This window comes from Gouania willdenowi, chromosome 16, assembly GCF_900634775.1.
Source record: "Gouania willdenowi chromosome 16, fGouWil2.1, whole genome shotgun sequence".
NCBI classification, from domain to species: Eukaryota; Metazoa; Chordata; class Actinopteri; order Blenniiformes; family Gobiesocidae; genus Gouania; species Gouania willdenowi.
Genome location: NC_041059.1, coordinates 17,545,177 through 17,566,585, shown reverse-complemented (window position 1 = coordinate 17,566,585; position 21,409 = coordinate 17,545,177). Strand labels below are relative to the sequence as shown.

The following is a 21,409-nucleotide window of genomic DNA, read 5'->3' as shown; positions in this document are numbered from 1 at the left end:
GGTGATGGTAATTATAAGCATCCTCTCACACGTCACTATTTTCCTGACATGTAAGGACAAAATAAGCATAGGAAATTAAAAGAACAAAGTTTCGATTAATCAGTGAGAAGAAAGTGATCCGTCACATAAACACTACAGTCTGAATAAATTAAGAACCAATTAGAAGGTGATACTATGAAAGTGAAGTGCATTTATTCCTGATTCTACATTTCTACACGTTCTTTTCATTAAATATCACCTTCGCATGTGAAAATCATGCAAACGCTTCCAAACAGTGGACGTTAACAGAGACTGGTTGTGTTGTTACCAACTCAATAAAAGAAAACCAAGTTGGACAAATATGCTGCCACAGTCACTCGGGTATGAAACACCCATCAGCGCAGGTAATCTTTCCAGAAAAAGTAACAGTAAGAGTAAAATGTATGCAATCACTTAACACAGCAGATAGAGAGTGCAAAATCATTTAAGATGACACTTGACTGCTCTTACTCTGCTAGCCGTTTTTGCTGATTGTCACCATCAGCGATGTTTATAGATGCTTTAAAAAGCCTGAAATCACCCATTTATGCTCAGGAAGGAGGTCAGTGTTGATTTCAACATGTACTCACGGAAAATGTAGCACTCTTAGTTTCTCTCAGATTGAGCAAAAATGTAAATGAGAACAAGGCAGGGTTTCTTATCAGGAATATCAGGCTGTGATGTGAACAAAGGCTTTTTATTAAGACAATGTTAATGATTTTAAAGAAACAACAACATATATAATATGTAATCAGAAGTACATACTGTTCATATAATAACTTGATTACAAAATCAATCATTGATGATTAAAGATGAAAAGAAGTGTAATTATAGGGTGTTATTACCTGCAGGGAATAAGTCAAACAAATTGTGTGTTGCATTGCTGATTATATTTGTACAGAACAATTATGCATTTTTTACTTTTTTCTAAACAAAATGTACTTTTTCATTATCATAGTCCCCCGATTTCAGACTCCTCAACTTAGAATAGAAAAGGTATTTCAACATAATGCCAAAAATAAAGATAAGGTGTGACAATAAGCCAGCGTCTGCTTCACACTCGCTACAAAGTGTGACCTGTGTTGATAACCTTTTGTCTTGTTTTATAATACACTACAAGGCAGTAAAAAGTTTGCTGAAAAGTAAAGAAGAAAACTGTTTATTTTACATTTTGAAAAAGGCTAAACCACCTTTCATTCAAAAATGCTTTTATTCTGACCACACAATCCTGTCAGTAGGTGGCAGTAGTGAACATTATCAAACTATGCCATTATCTATCTGTGCAGTGGAATTAATAATGTTTGGGTGCTTGAAACAGTCACGGTAAATTTGCGGTTGACCTCATTTGGAGACGTGATTTATTGCTCTGGTTGAATGATGGAGTCCAGGCGAGGCATTGATGATTTTATAAAAAAGGTTTATTATAAAACTAAATAAAAAAGAGTACAAAGATGGACAAAATTAGTGACCGCCCCGGGCGGACGTCTGATGACAGAGTGGCACAGTTCAAACTCATCACGTATATTCCCCCTCAGTCCCCCTTCCTCCTCCCCCCAGGAGATAAAGAGGACAGGGTGGAGGTGAAAGAAGAGGGTGAAAGGAGACAGTTTCTTCTTTAGGTCAAAACAACCAGTTCTCTGGTATCTCCTGATTGTTGTGAGTGTTGGAGGTGTGTGCGTGTATGGTGTTTGTGTGTATGAATGGATGTGTATTGGGTGTGTATGTGTGACTATGTGAGTGTGTGTAGGCATGTGAGTGTGTCATGCCTCTATGTCTGAGGGATAAGATATGTTTTGGGAAGCTGACCTCGAGAAGAGAGCAGAAAACATGAGACAGCAGAAATGAAAAGTCTTAACTTAAAGCCTTAAAAAGAATAAGGTCTATGAGTAAATATGTTAATAAACATAACTAACAATTTTGCCCTGACAAGTAATATTGCTCAACTGGGGAAAAAAAAAAAAAAAAAAGAACTTTTATTTGTTGGCTTTGAGATCGAGTGAGAGAAAAAGTTCATACACAGGCAATAAGACACAGTTCACAGGTCGGCAGCAGTTCCAAAAACTTTCTTAAACACTGAAAAACATCAGCGGAAAACACTTCTAAGTCTTACAAAAAAAAACAACAGAAAGTGTTTTCTAATCATTAAATTTTCCAGGTAAACTGTTTCTCTCTCTTGAACACAGAGACTTGTTGACCCTTTCTCGCCCCTGGAGTTTATTAATGTCAGCTTTGCATTATCAGTCATCCAAAGAGATAACAAATTAAAACAACAGCTCAAACTACTGTCACCATTCATTTTGATGTACTGTTAAATTGTGATTTATCTTCTACTGTATTCCTTTGAATATGGGAGAAACTTTATTTTTAATATAGCTATAGTGACTTAATGTGTTTTTGTATTTTAATATCAAATTCAATATGACGTATTTATAGCCGAAATACGACTACTGACGCACTTAACTGCTGAGGAGGTTAACCCTTGTGCAAGCAATGAAACAATATTGGTTGTGTGCTCATATTGTTGTGGATGATGGATGTTCATTCCCATATTTAGTGTTTCTAACTGTTAGCATAAATGCACCAATTGAGTTTTTCTATTTTATTTTAAGTCTTAATGACTCAGTCGATACATTGCATCCATAAGTTTTGGAGGCCCTAGATAAAATAGTTACCATTGTATACAAACAAGGAAGTTACGTGGCAGAAAAATTTCCGTCTTGCCATAAATATACTCTCTGCAACTTGATTGCACTATTTCTGCGTAATTTCAGAAAAGAGGATGATGACTCTCCCTCTCTGCACTAAATGATAACTTAGATGTAAAAATTGCTTCTGGTTGGTGTTAATTATCTTGCTGGCTTACTTGAGTTGTGCATTTTTAGGCCTGGGTGGTTGTCAGACCAAGATACTGTTTTCCTGCATGTTGGTAGGCAGTGAGCCATCAGGGGCTAAAAAACCAACACTGAACATCATCTAATCCCCACCGGTTATGGCTTGGCATCAACCAAATCAAGTATTGCTGGATTGCCAAAGTATCAGGAGAGAGAAACGGAGGGAGGCGCTCCGTCTGGCATCAATTAATAGACAGTTTATTCAGCAAGCGCTGTAAAAGTGTGATTGGATTTCATTCATACACTGGAATTTCACTGTGAAAGAAAAGACCTCTGTTATGAATATAGACAACCACTTGCATGTCAGTTGCAATGCCCGCAGCAGGAGGCTCCCACCATGTGAGATGTTTACCGTCTAGAGAAATAAAGAAAGTGTCTATTTATACTGATGATAAATTCCCACATGTTTACTTTGCTAGACTGAAATTGATAAGTCAGACTGTTATTGTATACATACTCAAATTTTGTATGGATACTTTTTTCTAAACGTAATGTAAGCTGTAATGAACTGAGAACACATCCAAGGTTTACCTTGGCATGTAAGATAGGCCTATGGGATGGATGGATGAAAATGAATACCGTTCTCTCTGTTCCAGGGCAGTACCATCTTCAGATTGCAAAGGTCCAACTGGAAGATGACACTTTTTATGAATGTCAAGCGGGCCCATCTGAGACCAGTGGAGCAATTGTTTCCAGCCCAGCCTGGGTCAACGTGCTGAGTAAGTCTAAAGAAACACAGAACCATATCCCTTGGAACAGAGGTAGGGATGGGAATTGATATGAATTTAGCGATTCCGATTCCATTATTGATACTGCTTATCGATTTGATTCCTTGCCGATTCTCTTATCAATTCTCATTTGGTGAGGGAAGGAAATAATACAAATGGATATGTTTGCTTTAAATCTTTATTATCTTATCCTTTTTTCTTTCTTTCTTTCTTTCTTTCTTTCTTTCTTTCTTTCTTTCTTTCTTTCTTTCTTTCTTTCTTTCTTCCTGCAGGGATACCAGCTCTCTTTTTATCCACCAGGTATAGATTGTTTTCACTGGGTAATAATATATACAATATATGACACTTTGGCCACAGACATTTGAGAATATTTACAGTGATCCTTTTGAACTTGAACAACTTGATCCAAAACTACTTCAGACATAAAACAAAGAATTGTTCTGTAAAGAAGAACATATTAACCAAAAGTACAGCTGCAGTTATTGTTATGTATTTAAACGGTAAAGCTCGAGTTAAATGCCTTTGTTTACATTTCTATTAATGGACCTTCAGAGACGCCGTCTCTGGTAGTTCCATGTGACGTCATCGGCCGTGGGTATGAACGGGTGAAAGAGCAAACTAAAAACAATGTTCAGTACCAGTCCGTCTCCCGTGTCTGATTAATTGTTATGAGGACTGGCGACGAGGTGTGTGTTCTTACAGAAGTTTCTTGTTTTAGGAAGAAAAGTCCATGCAAGAAGCTACTGTTGCGCGAGTGTACAGAATCCGGAAACAAAGTCGGCGCCAACCAGTATTAATTGGGGGGGGGGCATTAAGAAAACTGTGGGTCAGCAGGGGGGGCACGGCCCTCGAATGCCCCCCTCATGACCCAGACACTCCCTGGAAGTGAGTAGTGTAGCAACAGAGACGCTACAAACACAGCACGGAGGGAAGTGCAGATGCGGGTGGAGGAGGTTGATTCTCCGTTGTGGAAATATAGTGAAATATAGATAAACTTTCGAGTGCTTCTGCCTTGGCACCTTCTTGGAAAAGTTGAGAACCAAAATACACTGCTTGCATGTGACGTCATCACGTATTTGCGACATAAGAGGAACCAATAAGTGGAATTGACAGGCAAGCAAACAAATGATTCCTAGCAATTGGATTACTGGGAGCCGGTTCTCGATTACCATCCTTAAACAGAGGTCCGATTGGAGATTGGAAGCATGTCATTTCTTTTTTTTTAAAAAAGGATCACGTAAAGCCCAGGAAACATCATCAGCACTCCAGAAACATTCATGACCTCTTGACCTGTGATCAGCATATAAATAGCTGTTTATTTACATTATCATACAGTCTGTATTTGAAGAGGAAGAATCACTTTCCCATAAAGGAATACAATTTTATGTATATCTCAAATATCTTTGGTACAGTAGCACTCATCAGCTTTTGTCTTGCCTGCTGTCCAGTGATGTGCCGTGAACTCTAGGGTTGGGTAGGCACATTGCAAATCGAGACCACCAATGACAATTTAATATGTTTCTGCTGTCAAGTGTTAATTCAATTCAAATCAATTTTATTTGTATAAAGCAATTTCCAACAAAGTCATCTCAATGCGCTTATCAAAATATAAAATCCATAATAAGAAAGAAAAAACCCAATAAGATCCACATAAACGTGTTTAGCCATCTAACAAAATCAACATCATAAACACAATTAAAGAAACATAAACAATTATTTAATATAGTCTCCATATTCTCCCAACAAGATATATCTCATGACACGACAGCACATCTGTTGTTTGTGTTGGAAACACAGAAACACGGAAAAAATGACAACAACTTAGAACAGCCTCAGTGAGGAGCATCCACAAAGTCAATCCTTGCTTTTGTACCATTCACTGTGAAAAGTATGAAACATTTTCTGACCTTACCTTTGCTGAAGGTCTGGTAGCTCAGGTGTTGTTCTCCCATCTTTTAAAAGCTGTCGTTTTTCCTCAAAACAAAGTTTCTCTATCATCTCTAGTGCTGTCATCCATACTGTAGTGTTATCCCGCCCAATAGCTAGTAGGGATGTAACGATTCACTTAACTCCCGATACGATTCGATTCACGATACTGGGTTCACGATACGATTCTCTCACGATTTATTTTACAAAATGGGACTGTAGACAAATGATGATTGAAAAATATTCCTTTATTTTTTTTGGGAAAATACGGTACTATTTTCCTTTTATTTTTTATTGTCAAAAGAATTCCTTGATAAACTATTCAAAACAATGCAATTTAACTAAAAATAAATCTTGAATGAAATAAATAAAGGATTCTATAATAAACAATGCAAAACTGCATAATAGTTCTTTTTCTTTTTAAAAGTGCAACTGAAAATGTATTTTGTGCCTTAACAATTGGACTTCAAAAAAAAAAAAACATGATTGCACTGATTTACGTCATATTTGTTTGGACCAGCAGAGGGCGCTGGTAACACAGTGGTCGGTTGGCATGCAAATATTCTAGCAGTGAAGAAGAGAAGCTATGCTAGCAGACAGAGCTAAGAGAAAAACGTGACTTTCACAGATATTCAAGTAATATTACAGATATTCTTTCGGTGCTAAAGGGGCAATGAATCATTTATTAACATATTTAAGAGTAGAAGGCAGCCAGAAAGAAAGTATTAGCAGACACGTAAAATCACGCAATGAGAACGGAGGCAGAGGAGCAACATGCCTTTGGGAGGGGGCGTGGCCTCCCTCTGCCTTACAGCGGAGCGAAAAAAAAAAAAAAAAAAAAGACAGCTGTGCCAGGAAATAGCGCTGTTTAGTAATTTGGGCTATGAAATGCACAAAATGCGGAAACTTTCAAACTTATAGGTACTGTAGGCTATTGGAAATGGAAAAATAAACAATTTATAATTATATGATAATTAAAAAAAAAATATATATATATATATATATATATATATAAATAATTAAATAATCAAAATATCAATTCACCCTTGGGTAGGCACTGCCTACCTTGCCTACCCTGATGGCACGTCACTGCAGCTATCAAGAGTATCACTAGTTTTTAGACTGCATTTGTGTAATGCACGATGGAATTTCTCCATGTTCTGGTATGTCCACGCACTTCGACCAGCCACCTCACAAAGGGGAGTTACTGTATATCACCAGCAAGCCTTGCGGCAATTCTTGTCTCTTCCTTGCACAAGAATAAATTATAAGGGAAGTAATTGAAAACTTCCTTCACCCACATGGACAGGAATTGATATAATTGTGCAAGTATATTAGACCACCTGTTGTTGTGGTATAACAACTGGTATTTCTGTCTTGCTCTTCCTTACTCTCATCATACTTGTGGGAGCAAACCCATATGTGGCAAGGAATGGGCTTTCAAAGAAGCTTTCTTCTTCAGGCACAGTTCATTTAGTTACACCCCCCTCCCAATTTTCCCCATTGCACAATTCCCTCTCTACCCTCGCTCTCTTACAAGGCTTTTTCCTTTGGTGGCCATGAGGAGGGGGTTGGTGTTGCTGTTGTCGAGGGTTCATTCTTCTCTGGGAAGAGAGCAAGTTTTTCTGACATCAATGGGCTGGCGGGGGTGATGGCGGGTGGTATGGATGAGTAGGGAGAGCCTATGCAAAGTTTCTTTTGAACAGTGACCACTTTTGCACTGCAATAGCCTAATGTCATAAAACCGGCTTACACCTGCTGCCACAGCAAGCCTCATTCTCATATTACTTATATCGGAGATGTTGGCTCTAACACATGTGATTTTAGCCTTGTCAAAGAAAGGTCAAATTGTGTGGGAATTGTCCTCTGTTCACACCATAGGTGGCTGGTAGTGGTAGAGATCTTTACCAAGTGTGAAAATCTATACTTGCCCTTTTGTTACCAACATGCTTAAATCAGAATCCTGTCTCACATCTCAGCAGGTGTATTTGTTCAGTGTTTACAATCGGACTTTCCCGCCATGCTATTTTAGATTGACAGTTGCACATTTGCAAAGGGCAAAGATTGAAGTCTGACCTAAAAGGCATGAAGCAGCGCTGATCCTGAGGGGTCATTAGTTTCACCTCAGAAAATCGAGGCTGAATATGTGACTAATCTAGTCTGGAAGTCACTGTCTGGAAATGACGACTTCAGATGTCTTTTCTATGAACTACACCTCCCAGGTCCCCTGAATTTGTCAACTGTGTCCATATCCCATCAAGCTTTGCATCAAATCAAAATCCCATAAACCTTTTATGAGGAGCTACAGTAGGGGGAAAGAAAAGCATTGGAAAACAAAATAAAGATTGCTCGTTGTATAATTGGATTCTTGGGTCAGGAAGAGGAATGACTGACTAATTCAAGAAGGATCACCACAGGCAGTAAATAGCAGGAATAATAGCAAAAATATCAATAAGCTCTTCCATGGCCTTACAAAGAGATGTTTTGAAGACATTTCTATTGGCGAAACATAACTCCTGTGTGTTTTTTGCCTTCCTTTGGAGCTTAGATAGGGGATTACTGCAATAGACAGATCAAGTGGCAGTGAGTAATCAATGACAATAACAACCTCTACCCCCTATGATGAAACCCCCTCCAGTGGAAAACTTACCTGACAAATTCTGTTTTGGTTTATACCATTAGTGTTAGCATTTAATCCTATTAATGAACAACCCTCACCCACACCATGTGGCATTCCTGCACAAAGCCCTCCTGCAAAACACTTTTTGATGTGTCCTGATTTTAGACTCATTGGCTTTCCACAGTGGGGTTTAAAAATGTGTGTGTGCATATGTGTGTTTTTTAAGTGTGTAAGTCTATGATCAGTGGTGGTTGGAGGTTCTCAAACATTTTAGGTTCACAAGAAGGTTTTTAGTGCAGCTAATGAGTTTAGCACTTGAGGAGTATATAATGAGGCTTCATTTTACGATTTCCTGTTATGAGTGGAGCAAATGGGACACATTATACAAAGAACATGACAACTTTGTATATAATTGCAAATGGGAAACATTCTGACAGTTACCATAAATGTAACCCTATTAAAAAATGTGTTGCGCTATTGTGAAGTAAATACATGAGGACTTAGTATATAAGGAGGACTTATGAAGGAGTGTGGGTGGATGCTGGGGGTGCTTTGGGTGGCAGAGGTGACTGGCCCCCATTCAATGATCCATTATTTTATTTGAAAAAAATAAAAGAAAAAATAAAGTGCACTTTAGTGTCTTGCATGAAAGTGTTTTTTAAAATACTTGAAATAATTTTTACATTTAAAACCTTTACTATAGAATATTTTGAAGGCAATTCTTGTGCTTTTTTTTATTCAAGTGCATATTTGAAAAAGGTAGTTAGATACCAGGTATCATGAATTTTATTCCTAAGATGTTATTTGCCACATGCTGTGTTTAACAGCAGGAAACCAATCAGTAACTTTACAGACACATAACTCATAAAGTGGTAATAAGAAGTCAAAAAAAGGTAGTATTGTCAAAGACAGAGCCTCCTGACGACCTAACTTGATTTTAATAGTTACGCCATTACAACTATTCAATATTTGTGTAATATTAATATATATATATATATATAAACAGTACCATTTAAAAACTTAGTTAGATTGAAATACGTTTTATAAAGTGGAAACAATCAAGAAATACAGAGTAAGAATGCAGCCTTTCCATTTCATTATGGCAGAACCAAAATACTGTGCAAGTGTGGTGGTCAGCAGCATCTCAGATGGTCTCACAGTTCAAATCCACAGAAGCAGTATGCACAGCTGCTCACTTCATTCATTGTCACAAAATGCTTTCGCGATCGACCGGTAGATCGATATCGACATATTGGGAACTCCTGATCTAGTGCATAGAGTTAAGGTACTTTCAAAGTATAAAAACAAGTAATTTTTAATTGAGCAACATTTAATTTTACTTTTTGAATTGAATTTACTTTATCTTTCAATCATTTATGTGCCTTTACGACCGTGCCTTTTTGTTATATAGCAAGAACATAGTTCATCATGTAACATAAAGACAAAAACTCAATTTAAATTCCAAATGCAATTTACAGCATGTAAATATGGTAAGTAAATATGAATGCTGACAATGGGCTCACAATAACGATATGATATTTTGGACAGGGAAAAAAAAAAAACTAAGAAATTGCAGTTGGAAAAATAACCATGCTTGTATTTGACTTAACGCTGGGCAAATTTACATACTTACTCTGGGTATGACATTTTGAACTCAATAGTAATATAGAAATAAAATAAAATAAACAACAACATGAATAAGACCAATTTTTCCTAAAGTGTAAAAAGTGTAACCCTGCGAATAGAATGAAAAAAAACAGGGACTGACAATTCATGCCAGTCTAAAAATGAAAACAAAATCATGTCATCATCATGATGTTCTTTGAAAAAATATATGTATATAATCTGTTTGTCACACAGGAAGTTGGACCCATATATAGATATTCATCTTAAGATGAAGTCATTTTTGTGCTATAGAACATCCTTAACCGGTACAGGGTAAACTCAGCAAAATTTGTGATATATGTCTTGTAAGAAGTCATTTGGGAGATGGCTTTTGTTGGATAGGATCCTAATTGTAGCGTAGTGCACCCAAAAAAAAAATAAAAAAAACTATGTAAAAGAGACAGTTAGAGAGCAGATCCACAAAGTGGTTTATAGGTTGTTGATGGATGATGGAGTCTCTTCTGGAAAGATTTTATTTTATTTTTGTTAATATAACCCTTTTTGATGTGCATTTACATGAATCTGCTGTTCATATTTAAATATTGCCCAAGAAAATGAGTGCTGGCCAACATTTAAAAGACATACATCTGATTGTGTCTGCATGGTATGAACTCTATTATCTTCCTTTCAGCCTGAAAAATGCTTTTAAAAGGCTGACATCACATGTTTGACGATGCACAAACTTGTGAAAGTGAGAAGAATGTAGCTTGTCTGCACATTCACTCTTCCATGTCAAGTGTGTGAGAGAGTGGACAAATCTGTGTGCGCTGTAGAGTTTATCTTTGAATGAAAAGAGCGCGTAGGTGAATGAAAGAGGAGGATAGGTGGAAAGAGCTGCTTTTTGCATATTGATGCATGTTTGCTAATCTGCTTTTTCTCTGCACCAACCATCCATCCATCCATCCATCCATGTTTGTCTCATGAATTTAACTTTGTGGCTCAGTGTTTCTCTTCTAAGCTTGTTTACTTGTCTATTTTGGTGCTTATACGTGTACCTTAATAAGAGAGATTTGGTTAGAATGCAGAGATGAGGAAAAAAGGCGGCGAGAGTAAATGAAATAAAGCTGTCAGGCAACTATACAAAGATAGGGCAGAAAGAGTTAATTAGAAGAGCTGCTTGTTTGCTGTCTGTTCCATCTTACTGTGTGTGTATAAATTGAACAGAATGCAATGTTGTTGTTGTTGTTGTTGTTGTTGCTATACATGTATGATCACATTAGGATAAAGCTCTTTGGCTGGGTCTCCGTTCACAGGCTGATGTGGTCACAGGGTGCGGCTGAGTGGGTCTAATAGATGGAAGGCTGTGATCATTCAGTCCGAGCAGGAATTCGCCTCCCTCTGCACTCCTGCAGTTGAACTGCAGTGGTTAGAATGCTAGCATGCACAGGAAAGTGGGGGGGTGGAGGGGCTCAGGCTGTTTCACGGAGATGATGGAGTGAAGGAGAGATAAGAGACGCAAGGCTGCTTGAGCGAGCGAGGGGAAAATTAGATACCTGCCCGGCTCATTTGTGAACATGTCATTATTCTTATTTTAGGATTTGTTAGGCTGCCAGACTCTCCTCAGGCACAACAAGTGATGCACCTATGTGAATTGTCCGGGCCTGAGTTGATTGGAAGTGCAAGGGACTGTCAATAGATGCATGGCCCAGTCATCTTCTGAGAAAAGAGGAGGAAAAAACAAACAAATGCATCTCATTATTGCAACGTGTGCCTCTGCAGTGCTCCGGGTTACCCATCACAGTCCACACAGATTCAATTGCTTCTTTTAAATCAGTTTGAAGCTGCAGCCACATCTCATCTGTCTCAATAGCAGACTGGAGCCAATGGGTGACTCTACACACAGCAACAGCACCTCTTAGTGGTTCAGTGTGAATTGGCTTCTGAATGTCTTGGCTGGTTGTGTGGCTCTTGTGCTCTCGCTGTTTGGTCAAACTCTGGCAGCAGATTTATCTCACAACTCAGCAGCAGCTACCCTTCTACTCTGGTTATCCTCTCCCGTTTGTTTTCCGCTCACATTTCAGTCTTTCCTCTTCCCCATTTCTGCCAGGCTGTCACGCCTGTCTCACTACTCCTGTTCTACTTGCCAGCTCCCCATTTCGTTTCCTCACTCAGACATCCTTTACACTTAATTGCCGTTAAAAAAACACACACACACACACACACACACAAAAAAAACCCTGCTCGGTAACCGTAGTTTCTAATTCAACAAGCCCACTTGCACAAAGCTGGATGAATGGAAAGTCATTTTTCTATGTGAATGATTTAATGGGTGGTCACAGCAAAGTGCAGCAAACAAATCTGCTGAAGTCTTTTTGATAATTAGTTGATGACAGATTTCCAAATTCCCTGCCAAACATTTTTTTTTTTTTGGTATTAAAAGTTGTTTTTCTGAGATCTCAATTCATGGTCGAATAAAGCGATTGCAAAGTGAGAACATTGGGGAAGTGATGACAGCTTTGATCAGTGCAGAAAGCACATATTTAGCTTGAGGTGATCTCAGTAGAGGAATGTTTGGTGTTGGCTACGATAGATTAGCGATGGAGCAGTTGCATCACTGTTTCATCCCCGTGTTTTCCTTTTGTTCACAATTTGTTTTGAACTGCAGCAGAAGATCAATCCTTATTGTAGCCAATCAATCAAAAGTTGACAGCGTGATGTTCTTGTCTTTCCCAAATGTCTTATTTTTGCACTATTTTGTTGGCATAAAACCATCTCTTCCAATGGTTCATAATGTGTGTTTTGTTTTTATAAAGGTTTATTCTACAACTCTGTACCTCTTACTGCGCTTTACCTCTTTCAGTTCCTCCTTCAAAGCCGAACCTTTTGGTGGACATGGCAACCCCTTGGGTTGCGGGGAGGAAGTACACTATCAGCTGTGTTGCCCCTGATGCAAAGCCTGAAGCGGATATCACACTTTTTAAAGGTGATTCATTTTTTTTCTCCGATGTATTTGATATGATAGGGATGACAAAATACAACAAGCGAGATCAAAAGAGGAAGCTAAACTTTATTTTCATATTGTACTGACTGCAATTTTCATCGACCACAACTTGTTCAAATACATATACTGAGAATAAAAATGCAAGTTCAGTCGGGGGGGTGACAAAAATCCATGTTTTATCGTTGTTTATGGATAGCTGAGTTGAAAAGAGCAAAATCCATGTGGGAGGAAAATGGCCTCGCCATTTGAATTTCCAATTTCTGCTACCTTTTCAGTTCTGTGTGAAGTGAATGTATCATACGTTTCAAGCTGTTTGCAAGAGCAACTGCAATTCCTTACTTTTTTAACGTCCTGCTGTCACACCTATTACACCATGTTGTGCTGAAACTGGACAGGAAAAGTTGTGTTTTACTGTTAGAGTGAATTTATTTTTGCCTCAAATGTACATCATTCTTGTATTTTATAAATCTATATATATATATATATATATATTTTTTTTTTTTTTATCACTGATGTGATTCAAACTTCAACATGGGTCGGAGACAGGGGTGGACTGGGACTAAAATTCAGCCCTGGCATTTTCTGTCCAGACCAGCCAACTACATTATCAGCAAACACCACATAGAAGCTGCTATTAAGTCAGTGATGCTGAACATGTGGCTCTTTATGTCTTAATTAGGGTCCGAAGGCCAGAATGGCCAGCAGGAACCTTTTGTAATTGCTTTTATTTACAATTAGTACAGTGCCCGTCGGAAGTATGTATTCATGTGGGAGCTTAAGTAGAGTTGTCAATTATGGCCAAATGAGTATGTGTTTGAAGGTTGGATGTACAAAGAGGTGTAAATACTCTGTACTCCGTAATGTTATAAAGGAGTATATTCGCGGATGAAAAGTAAAATCGTGTGTGCGATTTCCCTGGTTTAATGGGACATGCGCACGATAAATGTGTGGTTTTTTACTCACTTACTTTTATATTTTTTTTTGTTTGGTGTATTTTTCTGTAATGTATGTTTTTGGAGTCATTATGTGTATTTTTGTATCTTTCTGTTGTGTTTCTGTGCTTTTTTAAAATATATTTATTGTTTTTTTTGCCATTGTAAAGTGATTCTGGAGTCATTTTGTATATTTTTGTACATTTTTTGGTGTAGTTTTGTGCATTTCAGTTGTCTTTTTGTGTATTTTTTGTATGAATATTTATTTTAGTGTATTTTGAGTCATTTTCATATTTTTGTTGTCGTTTGGTGTATTTTTCTGCAATATATGTTTTTTTGAGTCATTTTGTGTGTTTTTGGAGCCTTTTTGTATATTTTTGTGGATTTCTGTTGGCGTTTTGTGTACTTTTTATATAAATATTATTTCGTTTTTTGTTTTAATTTACTCATTTAGTATATTTTTATTATAAATACCTTATGTGTGGTGAGGGCGTGTTTTGAGACTCTCTCCATCTCCTCCGTGGGTTCTCTCCTACACACGCGCATGCACATACTCCGTCACAGGTTGTTGAAATGCGTGTGTAGAGAAAAAAAATGGACCCGCGGGAATTTTTTGAAACTTCCATGAACTTTTCCGTTGTCACAACTGTCTCTCTATACTGCTCTGTGTGCGTTCAGCATGTACAAGGTGCGTATTTAGTTATATAGCACGTGGTGAAAATATCACCGTTTGTAATGCCGTATCCGCGGAGAAATTTGCATTGTTTGCCGTTCGCTTTCAACACAGCCGCGCCATTGCCCGTCAATAACTTCCGGGTGCCGTCATAACCTCCGAGTCTAAAATGCAAGCGGTCAAACAAACATCAAAATAAAAGTTTTGAAACTTAATCACCAAATAAGGAACAGTCAAAAAGTATGTTTCATCAAAAGAGAAGTCTCCAGGAGCTCAAAAGTTGTAAAAGAGCCTTAAACTATCTTCCTCTCTCACTCACTCGTTTGCCTGCGCACAGGTCTGGTGCTACTCCAGGTCTTCAGCGAGCGATTGGCTAATGATAGATTTATGTTAATGCTAAGCTATTGTTTGCTATTGCTAATGTTAAGCTAATGCTATTGCTAGGTAAATGCTATTGCTAAAGTTAAAACATTTCAAATGCAATATCTCAGCTGTTTTTCCACCAATTTGCACCAAATTTGCTAAGACCAAACCCTGATCCCCAACATTATGATACGCGACCTTGGGTTACCGACCCGGCCACTTCTTCCGGCCCTTTGGCGCCGCCTGCCACTTTAATTTGAAATATTATTTCCCCAGAAAACCTTAAAAGAGGGGAACTTTAACCCTCTTTACCTTTTTTCTTTGTCCCATTTTTGCCCCTTTTCAAAAAATGTTTCAGACTTTTGCTAATGTTTGCCAATAATATCCTTTTTTTTCTTTTTTCTCCTATTTTTTGTCTATTTTTGACACTTTTATCCAATTTTTTTTTTTTTTTTTTATCCCAATAAGCTACCTTTGCCCAATAAATACAAGTTGTTTCCTTTTTTCAACATTTTGCTTCTTTTTGTTCTACATTTTTGCCCCTTTTCACTATTGGTTGCCACATTTTGCCCATTTTAGCTATCCTTAGACATTACATACCAACTGGTTCCTCTATATTTGTCTATTTTTTGGCTACTCTTGACTGCTTTTGACCCGTTTTATTCACTTTTCACTCGTTTCACTTGCCACGTTTTTGCCACTTTTGGCCACCTGTTACCATGTCTGCCTCCACACGCTCGTCAAAAAAGACTAAAAAACATGTAGTGGAATGGTCCGGCCCACTGGGACGATGCCCGGCATGCCAGTTGGCCTTTCTACCCCTGGTCGGAGTGGTTTTAGATACTGTTGATAGCATATTTATCTTCTAAATGCTCTTAACATCAATAGTGAGGATAATGCTGGTGTTTTGGTTACTCATGAACATATTTTCACACTGTGTTTTATGTGTGCCTTCTATTTATTGTGTCTAGATGGTGTCGAGTTGACAGGTGTGGCGACTTCCACCATGTCTGGCTCAGAGGATAAGCTTCTGAACACGCACGCTGAAGTAACGTATGTCTTCAACCGCCTGCCAGACTCATTCTCCTCACCATCCTGCTCAATCTCTCCAAGGCTACTTGTGTTTCTTGTTTCCCTTGTTTTCGCCAGACTCCTATTCTCCTCTTCTGTCTCAGGGAGAGCAATGAATTTCTGCACACGGCAAACTGCTACTTGGCACCGTGCGATTGAATTAGTTTCTGTCAAATGCACAAAATTACATTCTCGCAGCAAGACATAGTCAATTCTTGCTGGTTTGCCGGGTGCCCATACATTAAGCAGGTCCCTGGATTACTTTAATCCTCTATGTCTCCTTTGCGTCAAAGATAATAACCCCTTGTCATATCCTGAGATAACATTGGGACTGAGGAGCAGTAATGGTGTTCAGCTCTCTTACAGAACAGCCTTGATCTTGAGCAATATTCATGTTCTCACTAGTGTGTTTTAATTATTATATTTGTCATTGTACTGTCAAAAAAAAGACACATTTCTTCATAAAGCCTTAAATATCTCTGTTGTGTTTTCTCCATCACACTACTATAGCTTGTCTGCAACCCTCAAATTTGATATTAAAGTCAAATTTCTGGTCACATAGCTCCTAATGTTGCAGCAATTAAAATAACTAAATATATTAACATTGGCACTCTACTAACCTGTTGTACCAAAATGCTTGCTTTATTTGCACAAAACAGTCTTTTCTGCTTTCCAAAATTGTATTTTTTTCCCCGATATTAGTGTAAAAGTAATAAATCCCAGTAATATTTCTTAAAAAAAACAGCTGCTCTATTCCCACTTCGTTCTTCATGCATTTGTATAGAGAAGATAAATGACCTTTGAGGGTTGTTTTGTGCATTAAATCAGTTCTGCAATAGCAGAAACAGCTAGAAAACGTTTGTACTGTAGATGATGAGTAAATTCCTAAACCCATAAATAATAAAGTGGAACTTTACTAGCCACAAATGACGTGAGCGTTTCAAATGAAGTTAATGAAACACCAGTGCCACTCATACTCTTCAGTCTTTGAAAACTCGCTAGTTACCGATTCCTTGCACAATTATAAAGAGCCATAAATGCACATCGGCATTCAAAGCGACGCAAACATAAAGAGCCTGTTGGTGTGATCTATAAAAATTCCTTTATTGCCCACATTATCGACTGAAGACAATGTCAGCCGCATCAACAAGCGTGTGTATGTGTATGCACACCTGAAATTATTAATAACATAACTCGACTTTATTTATGTGTTTTCCAACACACATTTATAGAATATCTTGAATTTTTGGTTTGCTGGAATGTTGTTGTTTTCAAATATCTGTTTTTATTTATTTATTAGTTTTATTAATTGATAGTGTTGAGGTTTTTTTTCCTTCTCTATTCTGGCTTCCCTTCCACAGTCCAAAAACATGTATGTTAGGTTAATTGGAGTCAATTTGTTTATGAATATGAATTTCTTTTTCAACGTGTTTGCTGGGATATGGATCAGTTGACCCTTGCACCCATATAGGCCTACAGGGTAAAGATAATGAATGAATAAATGAGTGAATTAACCTTCTTGACATTTAGTCCACTAAAACTAAATATTTTTAAGAGCTTTGCAATTTTGCATTATTTTTTGCAGTGAAGGGGAACACGTGGCAGTGATTCTACTGCTTTAATCAGCTCTATAATTACAGGACAATGGCCGCTTCTTGCAGTTGAACACAGCTTGAGAGAGCGCCTAACCTTCTGCATGTCTTCCTTCATAGCCCTTCCTACTAACTTGGCGGTATCAGAAAAAAGGAAATTTGTTCTGATAAAATATAGTTTTTCATCAGTCATCCTACTTTTGTTCTGATAGTCCTCGTGTAGCTTTCATCAGGTGAAGAGGTGTTGTTGACAAAACATTGAGCATTGCGTTAGTTCAGACAGGCACAAGAGACAAGCTAGTCCAGCCCCTTCATCTGTCAGTAGCTGTTCACAACTGACAGTATCCATCCCCTAATTTAGTTAATCATCCAGCTGATCATGTTCCATGTTTCCCATTGGCTAGAGTTAGTCACAGTGCTGATTTAAACCATGGCAACACACCTACTTCCGCACGCTTTGTCCGCAAACACCTCGCAACCCACCCTCACCCCAGCTCTTCCTCTTCTGTCACCTGTTGACATCTAACGTCTGTGCTCCCAGGGGGTCATGCTGACCGCTCTCTCTGCTTATGCCTCTCCATGTAGGTTATGGAAGTGCTAGTGGAGCTCCCTTCACTTTGGGCTTTCCACGCAACTGCGTGGAATGGCAGAGAGGTCCCACAACACAGAACCTTACCGCCAAATCTAAACTGCATTCTAAATAAAACAATTTGATTAAAGTAATCCTGACTGAACAAACCCTTTTTTGTTTAGTTCTAGCAGGCCTACAGTACATCTGTCAAAGGAAACAGACTTCTTGCAGATCCTCATTTCAGTTTCTTATCTAAGTTTTGATTCTTTATTTTAATTGAACATGTTTTGACTTTCGATTGTGTCCATCTGTATATTTTGCCTCCAAAAGGTTCACTACGCTGAGCTCAGACAATGGGAGACAGTTGGTATGTCAAGCCAAGAACCCCGCCCTCTTCAAGCCTGTAGAAACCAGAGTGACCATGAGCGTGTTCTGTGAGTGTTCTGGCTTTTCTCTAAACTGACAACCAAGATCCTGTTGAAAAAACTCACATGCACAAAAAAAAAAAACAATACTCACATGTAGGCACGTTAAGTTACACAAAAATTCAACCTCAGGCAGCCCTGGAGTATGTGGCTCTATGCGTTCAGTCCATGTTAGTGGTCCAAGGATAAACATTCATCCTGAAGGCAAAGTCACACCTGCTTCAGAGCGACATCCAGCAGGGGCAACCTTGTGAACATCGTCTTCTCAGTGAAGTCCAGTGATGTTGATGTATCTAAGGCAAGTGTCCACTCTTATTGCTCGTGATGACTAAAAAAAAGGTGCTCCAAACTCCAATACATTTAGCATTAGAGAAGATTGAATTATTCCAATAAGGATTCTTAAAATTATTTCTAGATATTGCCCCCGTGTCATGCTAGGCCCATAACACTAATATTAAAGTAACTCAGATGGATTATTCTGAATTCTTAACAATACATCCGATATGAAAAGCTAAAGCTACCTGACTTGATTTTAATGAATTGTGCAGAACTAGCCCAGCAACATTTGTGCTCATAAGGTTAAATTTAATTTAGACTCCACCGGGGCAGGAAATGAAGCCAGTTTCTATTCTTTTTTTTTCTTTTATGCTATGATCAAAGTTCTGTGACATCATACAATAAAAAGGTTGCAGCAGCTTATATAGGTTCATAGACAAACATGATGCCTCTGCCTTGCTGTGTATTTCCTGTTACTTTTTTCTTATACTGCATATGGGAATGCAACAATAGAAGCTATTGTTTCTAAAAGTCTAAACAGTGTGAAACTGCACATATAGAGGGTTTAGTATTTTCAACCACATTGATCAGTTGAAGAAATTGATTGCTGAAGCCATACAGTCATCCCACCTGCTTCTCCCAGGGCTAAATCACACCGTTGATTAAAATGAAACGGGATTGCTGACATTTTTAGCAGCCAGTGCTCCCATAAACCTAAGCGCAATATTATTCACAGGCTGATGAGATGCCTTCATTTTTCTATTCCTGCTTCCTCACATTGGGTGCCTCTGCCACTATTTTAACACTAAGGAACCATGAGGACTCTGCCCTCCCTCTCTATCACCCAGCTCTGTATTACTAAACACCACAGGCTCTTCGCTAAAGTGCTAATGTTGCAGAACTTGGGGCCACTGCTGCAGTCTCACTCAGCATGCCAGCCCATCAAAGCCAGTGCAGTGGCCATTTTCAGCCCGTCAGATCGTTAGCAAGGTGGCAATTTGTCATGCTGGCCCACAGTCTGCAGTCTGCTCTCCTGAAACTGATTGCAGCAATAACAAAGACCCATCCTCTTCTAATTTATTTTACTGCATATATTTTACTCAAGGAGGCTGTAATTTATTCATTTTTCATGTTTCCGTATTACTGTTTGAACATCTGTTATTTTGCTTTATGGACTGGATCCAGCTCACTGCTCCCTTAATACTTAATGCTTTCATCAGATCCGGACCTCTTATCACACAGTCACGTTGGCTGTGGCCAATTTATTGGCCCTGTCTCAACAAATAGGGAAGCTCCCTCTCAATTGCCAAGAGTGCTCTCATCCGGGTGCAGTTTCTTTTTTGTGCTGTGGTATAAACTGTAGTGGCATCACTATATCTCTGATTTACTGTTCCACTCTTTATTCCTCACTGGTTTTGTCTTCAGCTTTTACCCTCAATTTCCTTTTCCATTGTCAAAAATTGTCTTTTGTTTTATCCTTCCATTTTTTTTGACAGTCCCATCTCAGCCTCCACTTATTTTGGGTTTAGAGAGAGAGGAAGTGAAAGCTGGGAGAATACTGGTGTTGGAGTGTGTGTCACTGGGTGGAAACCCCCTAGCCACACTTCACTGGACCAAGGTACATTGACTGCACCATCTGTTACAGTACAGCTTTGGGACATTATCACACTGGCAAAAAAAAATCAGCAGATAATGATCCTATCCAGCACATCTCCTCTTCACCACCGAGTGCCCTATAAGCAAACTCACAACCATTCAACCATTATGTTGTGTTGTGTTTCAGAATGGAGAGGTTTTGTCGACAACTTGGGAGGAAGATGTTGTCGCGCAAAAGTCCAGCAGTATTCTCCGACTGAAGATCACCCCTGCCGACAACCACGCCCAGCTATGCTGTGAGAGCACCAACCTGGTGTCCTTATCGCCTCAGTCTGTCATCCGTAAAATCACAGTGTTCTGTGAGTGGAAGAGATGCCTGATACATGTGCAATCACACACAACCCTGAGAATTCTAAAGTGATTCTAAAATAGATGTCAGATTAATTGGCTCTATGTCCAACAAAACTTTTATTTTGGCACTTTAATTTAACTGTCATTACATGAATTATGACATTCATAAAAATCACAAGAAAACAGCTAAAATTAAATCACTACAGGCTGTTTACTTAGCATTCCTGCATCACTGCAGGCTACAGTTTCTGTCACCATCATGAACAATGGCTGATATTTTGTTTGTATCATTTTCCTAATTTTTTCTTTTGGGGGTGGGGGGCTTTTACTCTCGGACAAAAAAAGGAGCCATTCATTGCACAAGTTACTTTACTGATGAACTGGTGAATTGAAAAATTATTAACTCTTAAATAATTTTTTTTTTTTTTTTTTTTTTTAATGGATGTTACGAAAAGCACACACATGATAGGAGATTAAAGGAACCAGAGGTGGTGTAATGACTCTACTGGTGCTCCTCATTTCTTGTGATCAACTTCCGTGTGTGCTGACAGCTGGCTAGCAGTATTATAACGTGCAAAATAAATATTTTTACTGCCCTCAACAAAGCTGTAATTGTTTTCGCAAAAGTGTCAATTCGTAGAAGTTCTAACATCTATTGTTCTTCACACCAGCCTCACAGTCGATAGTCAGTCACCAGTTTATTTGGATACTATTTGGACTGTCCTGTTCGCTCTGACAGAATTTGATGTGCTTACGCTCTCGCTCTAATT

At 38.5% G+C, this 21,409-nt stretch overlaps 1 protein-coding gene across 1 annotated transcript in view; it reads left to right on the top strand.

The window, feature by feature from the left end:
* nphs1 (NPHS1 adhesion molecule, nephrin) overlaps positions 1 to 21,409 on the top strand; it is a 56,307-nt gene that overhangs the window by 9,690 nt on the left and 25,208 nt on the right. Inside the window, exons 4-9 of the mRNA XM_028470707.1 lie at positions 3,506 to 3,628; positions 12,649 to 12,771; positions 15,729 to 15,810; positions 18,322 to 18,425; positions 20,189 to 20,310; positions 20,476 to 20,647. Coding sequence (XP_028326508.1) covers positions 3,506 to 3,628; positions 12,649 to 12,771; positions 15,729 to 15,810; positions 18,322 to 18,425; positions 20,189 to 20,310; positions 20,476 to 20,647 — 726 coding nt within the window. The remainder of the gene's footprint in view (positions 1 to 3,505; positions 3,629 to 12,648; positions 12,772 to 15,728; positions 15,811 to 18,321; positions 18,426 to 20,188; positions 20,311 to 20,475; positions 20,648 to 21,409) is intronic.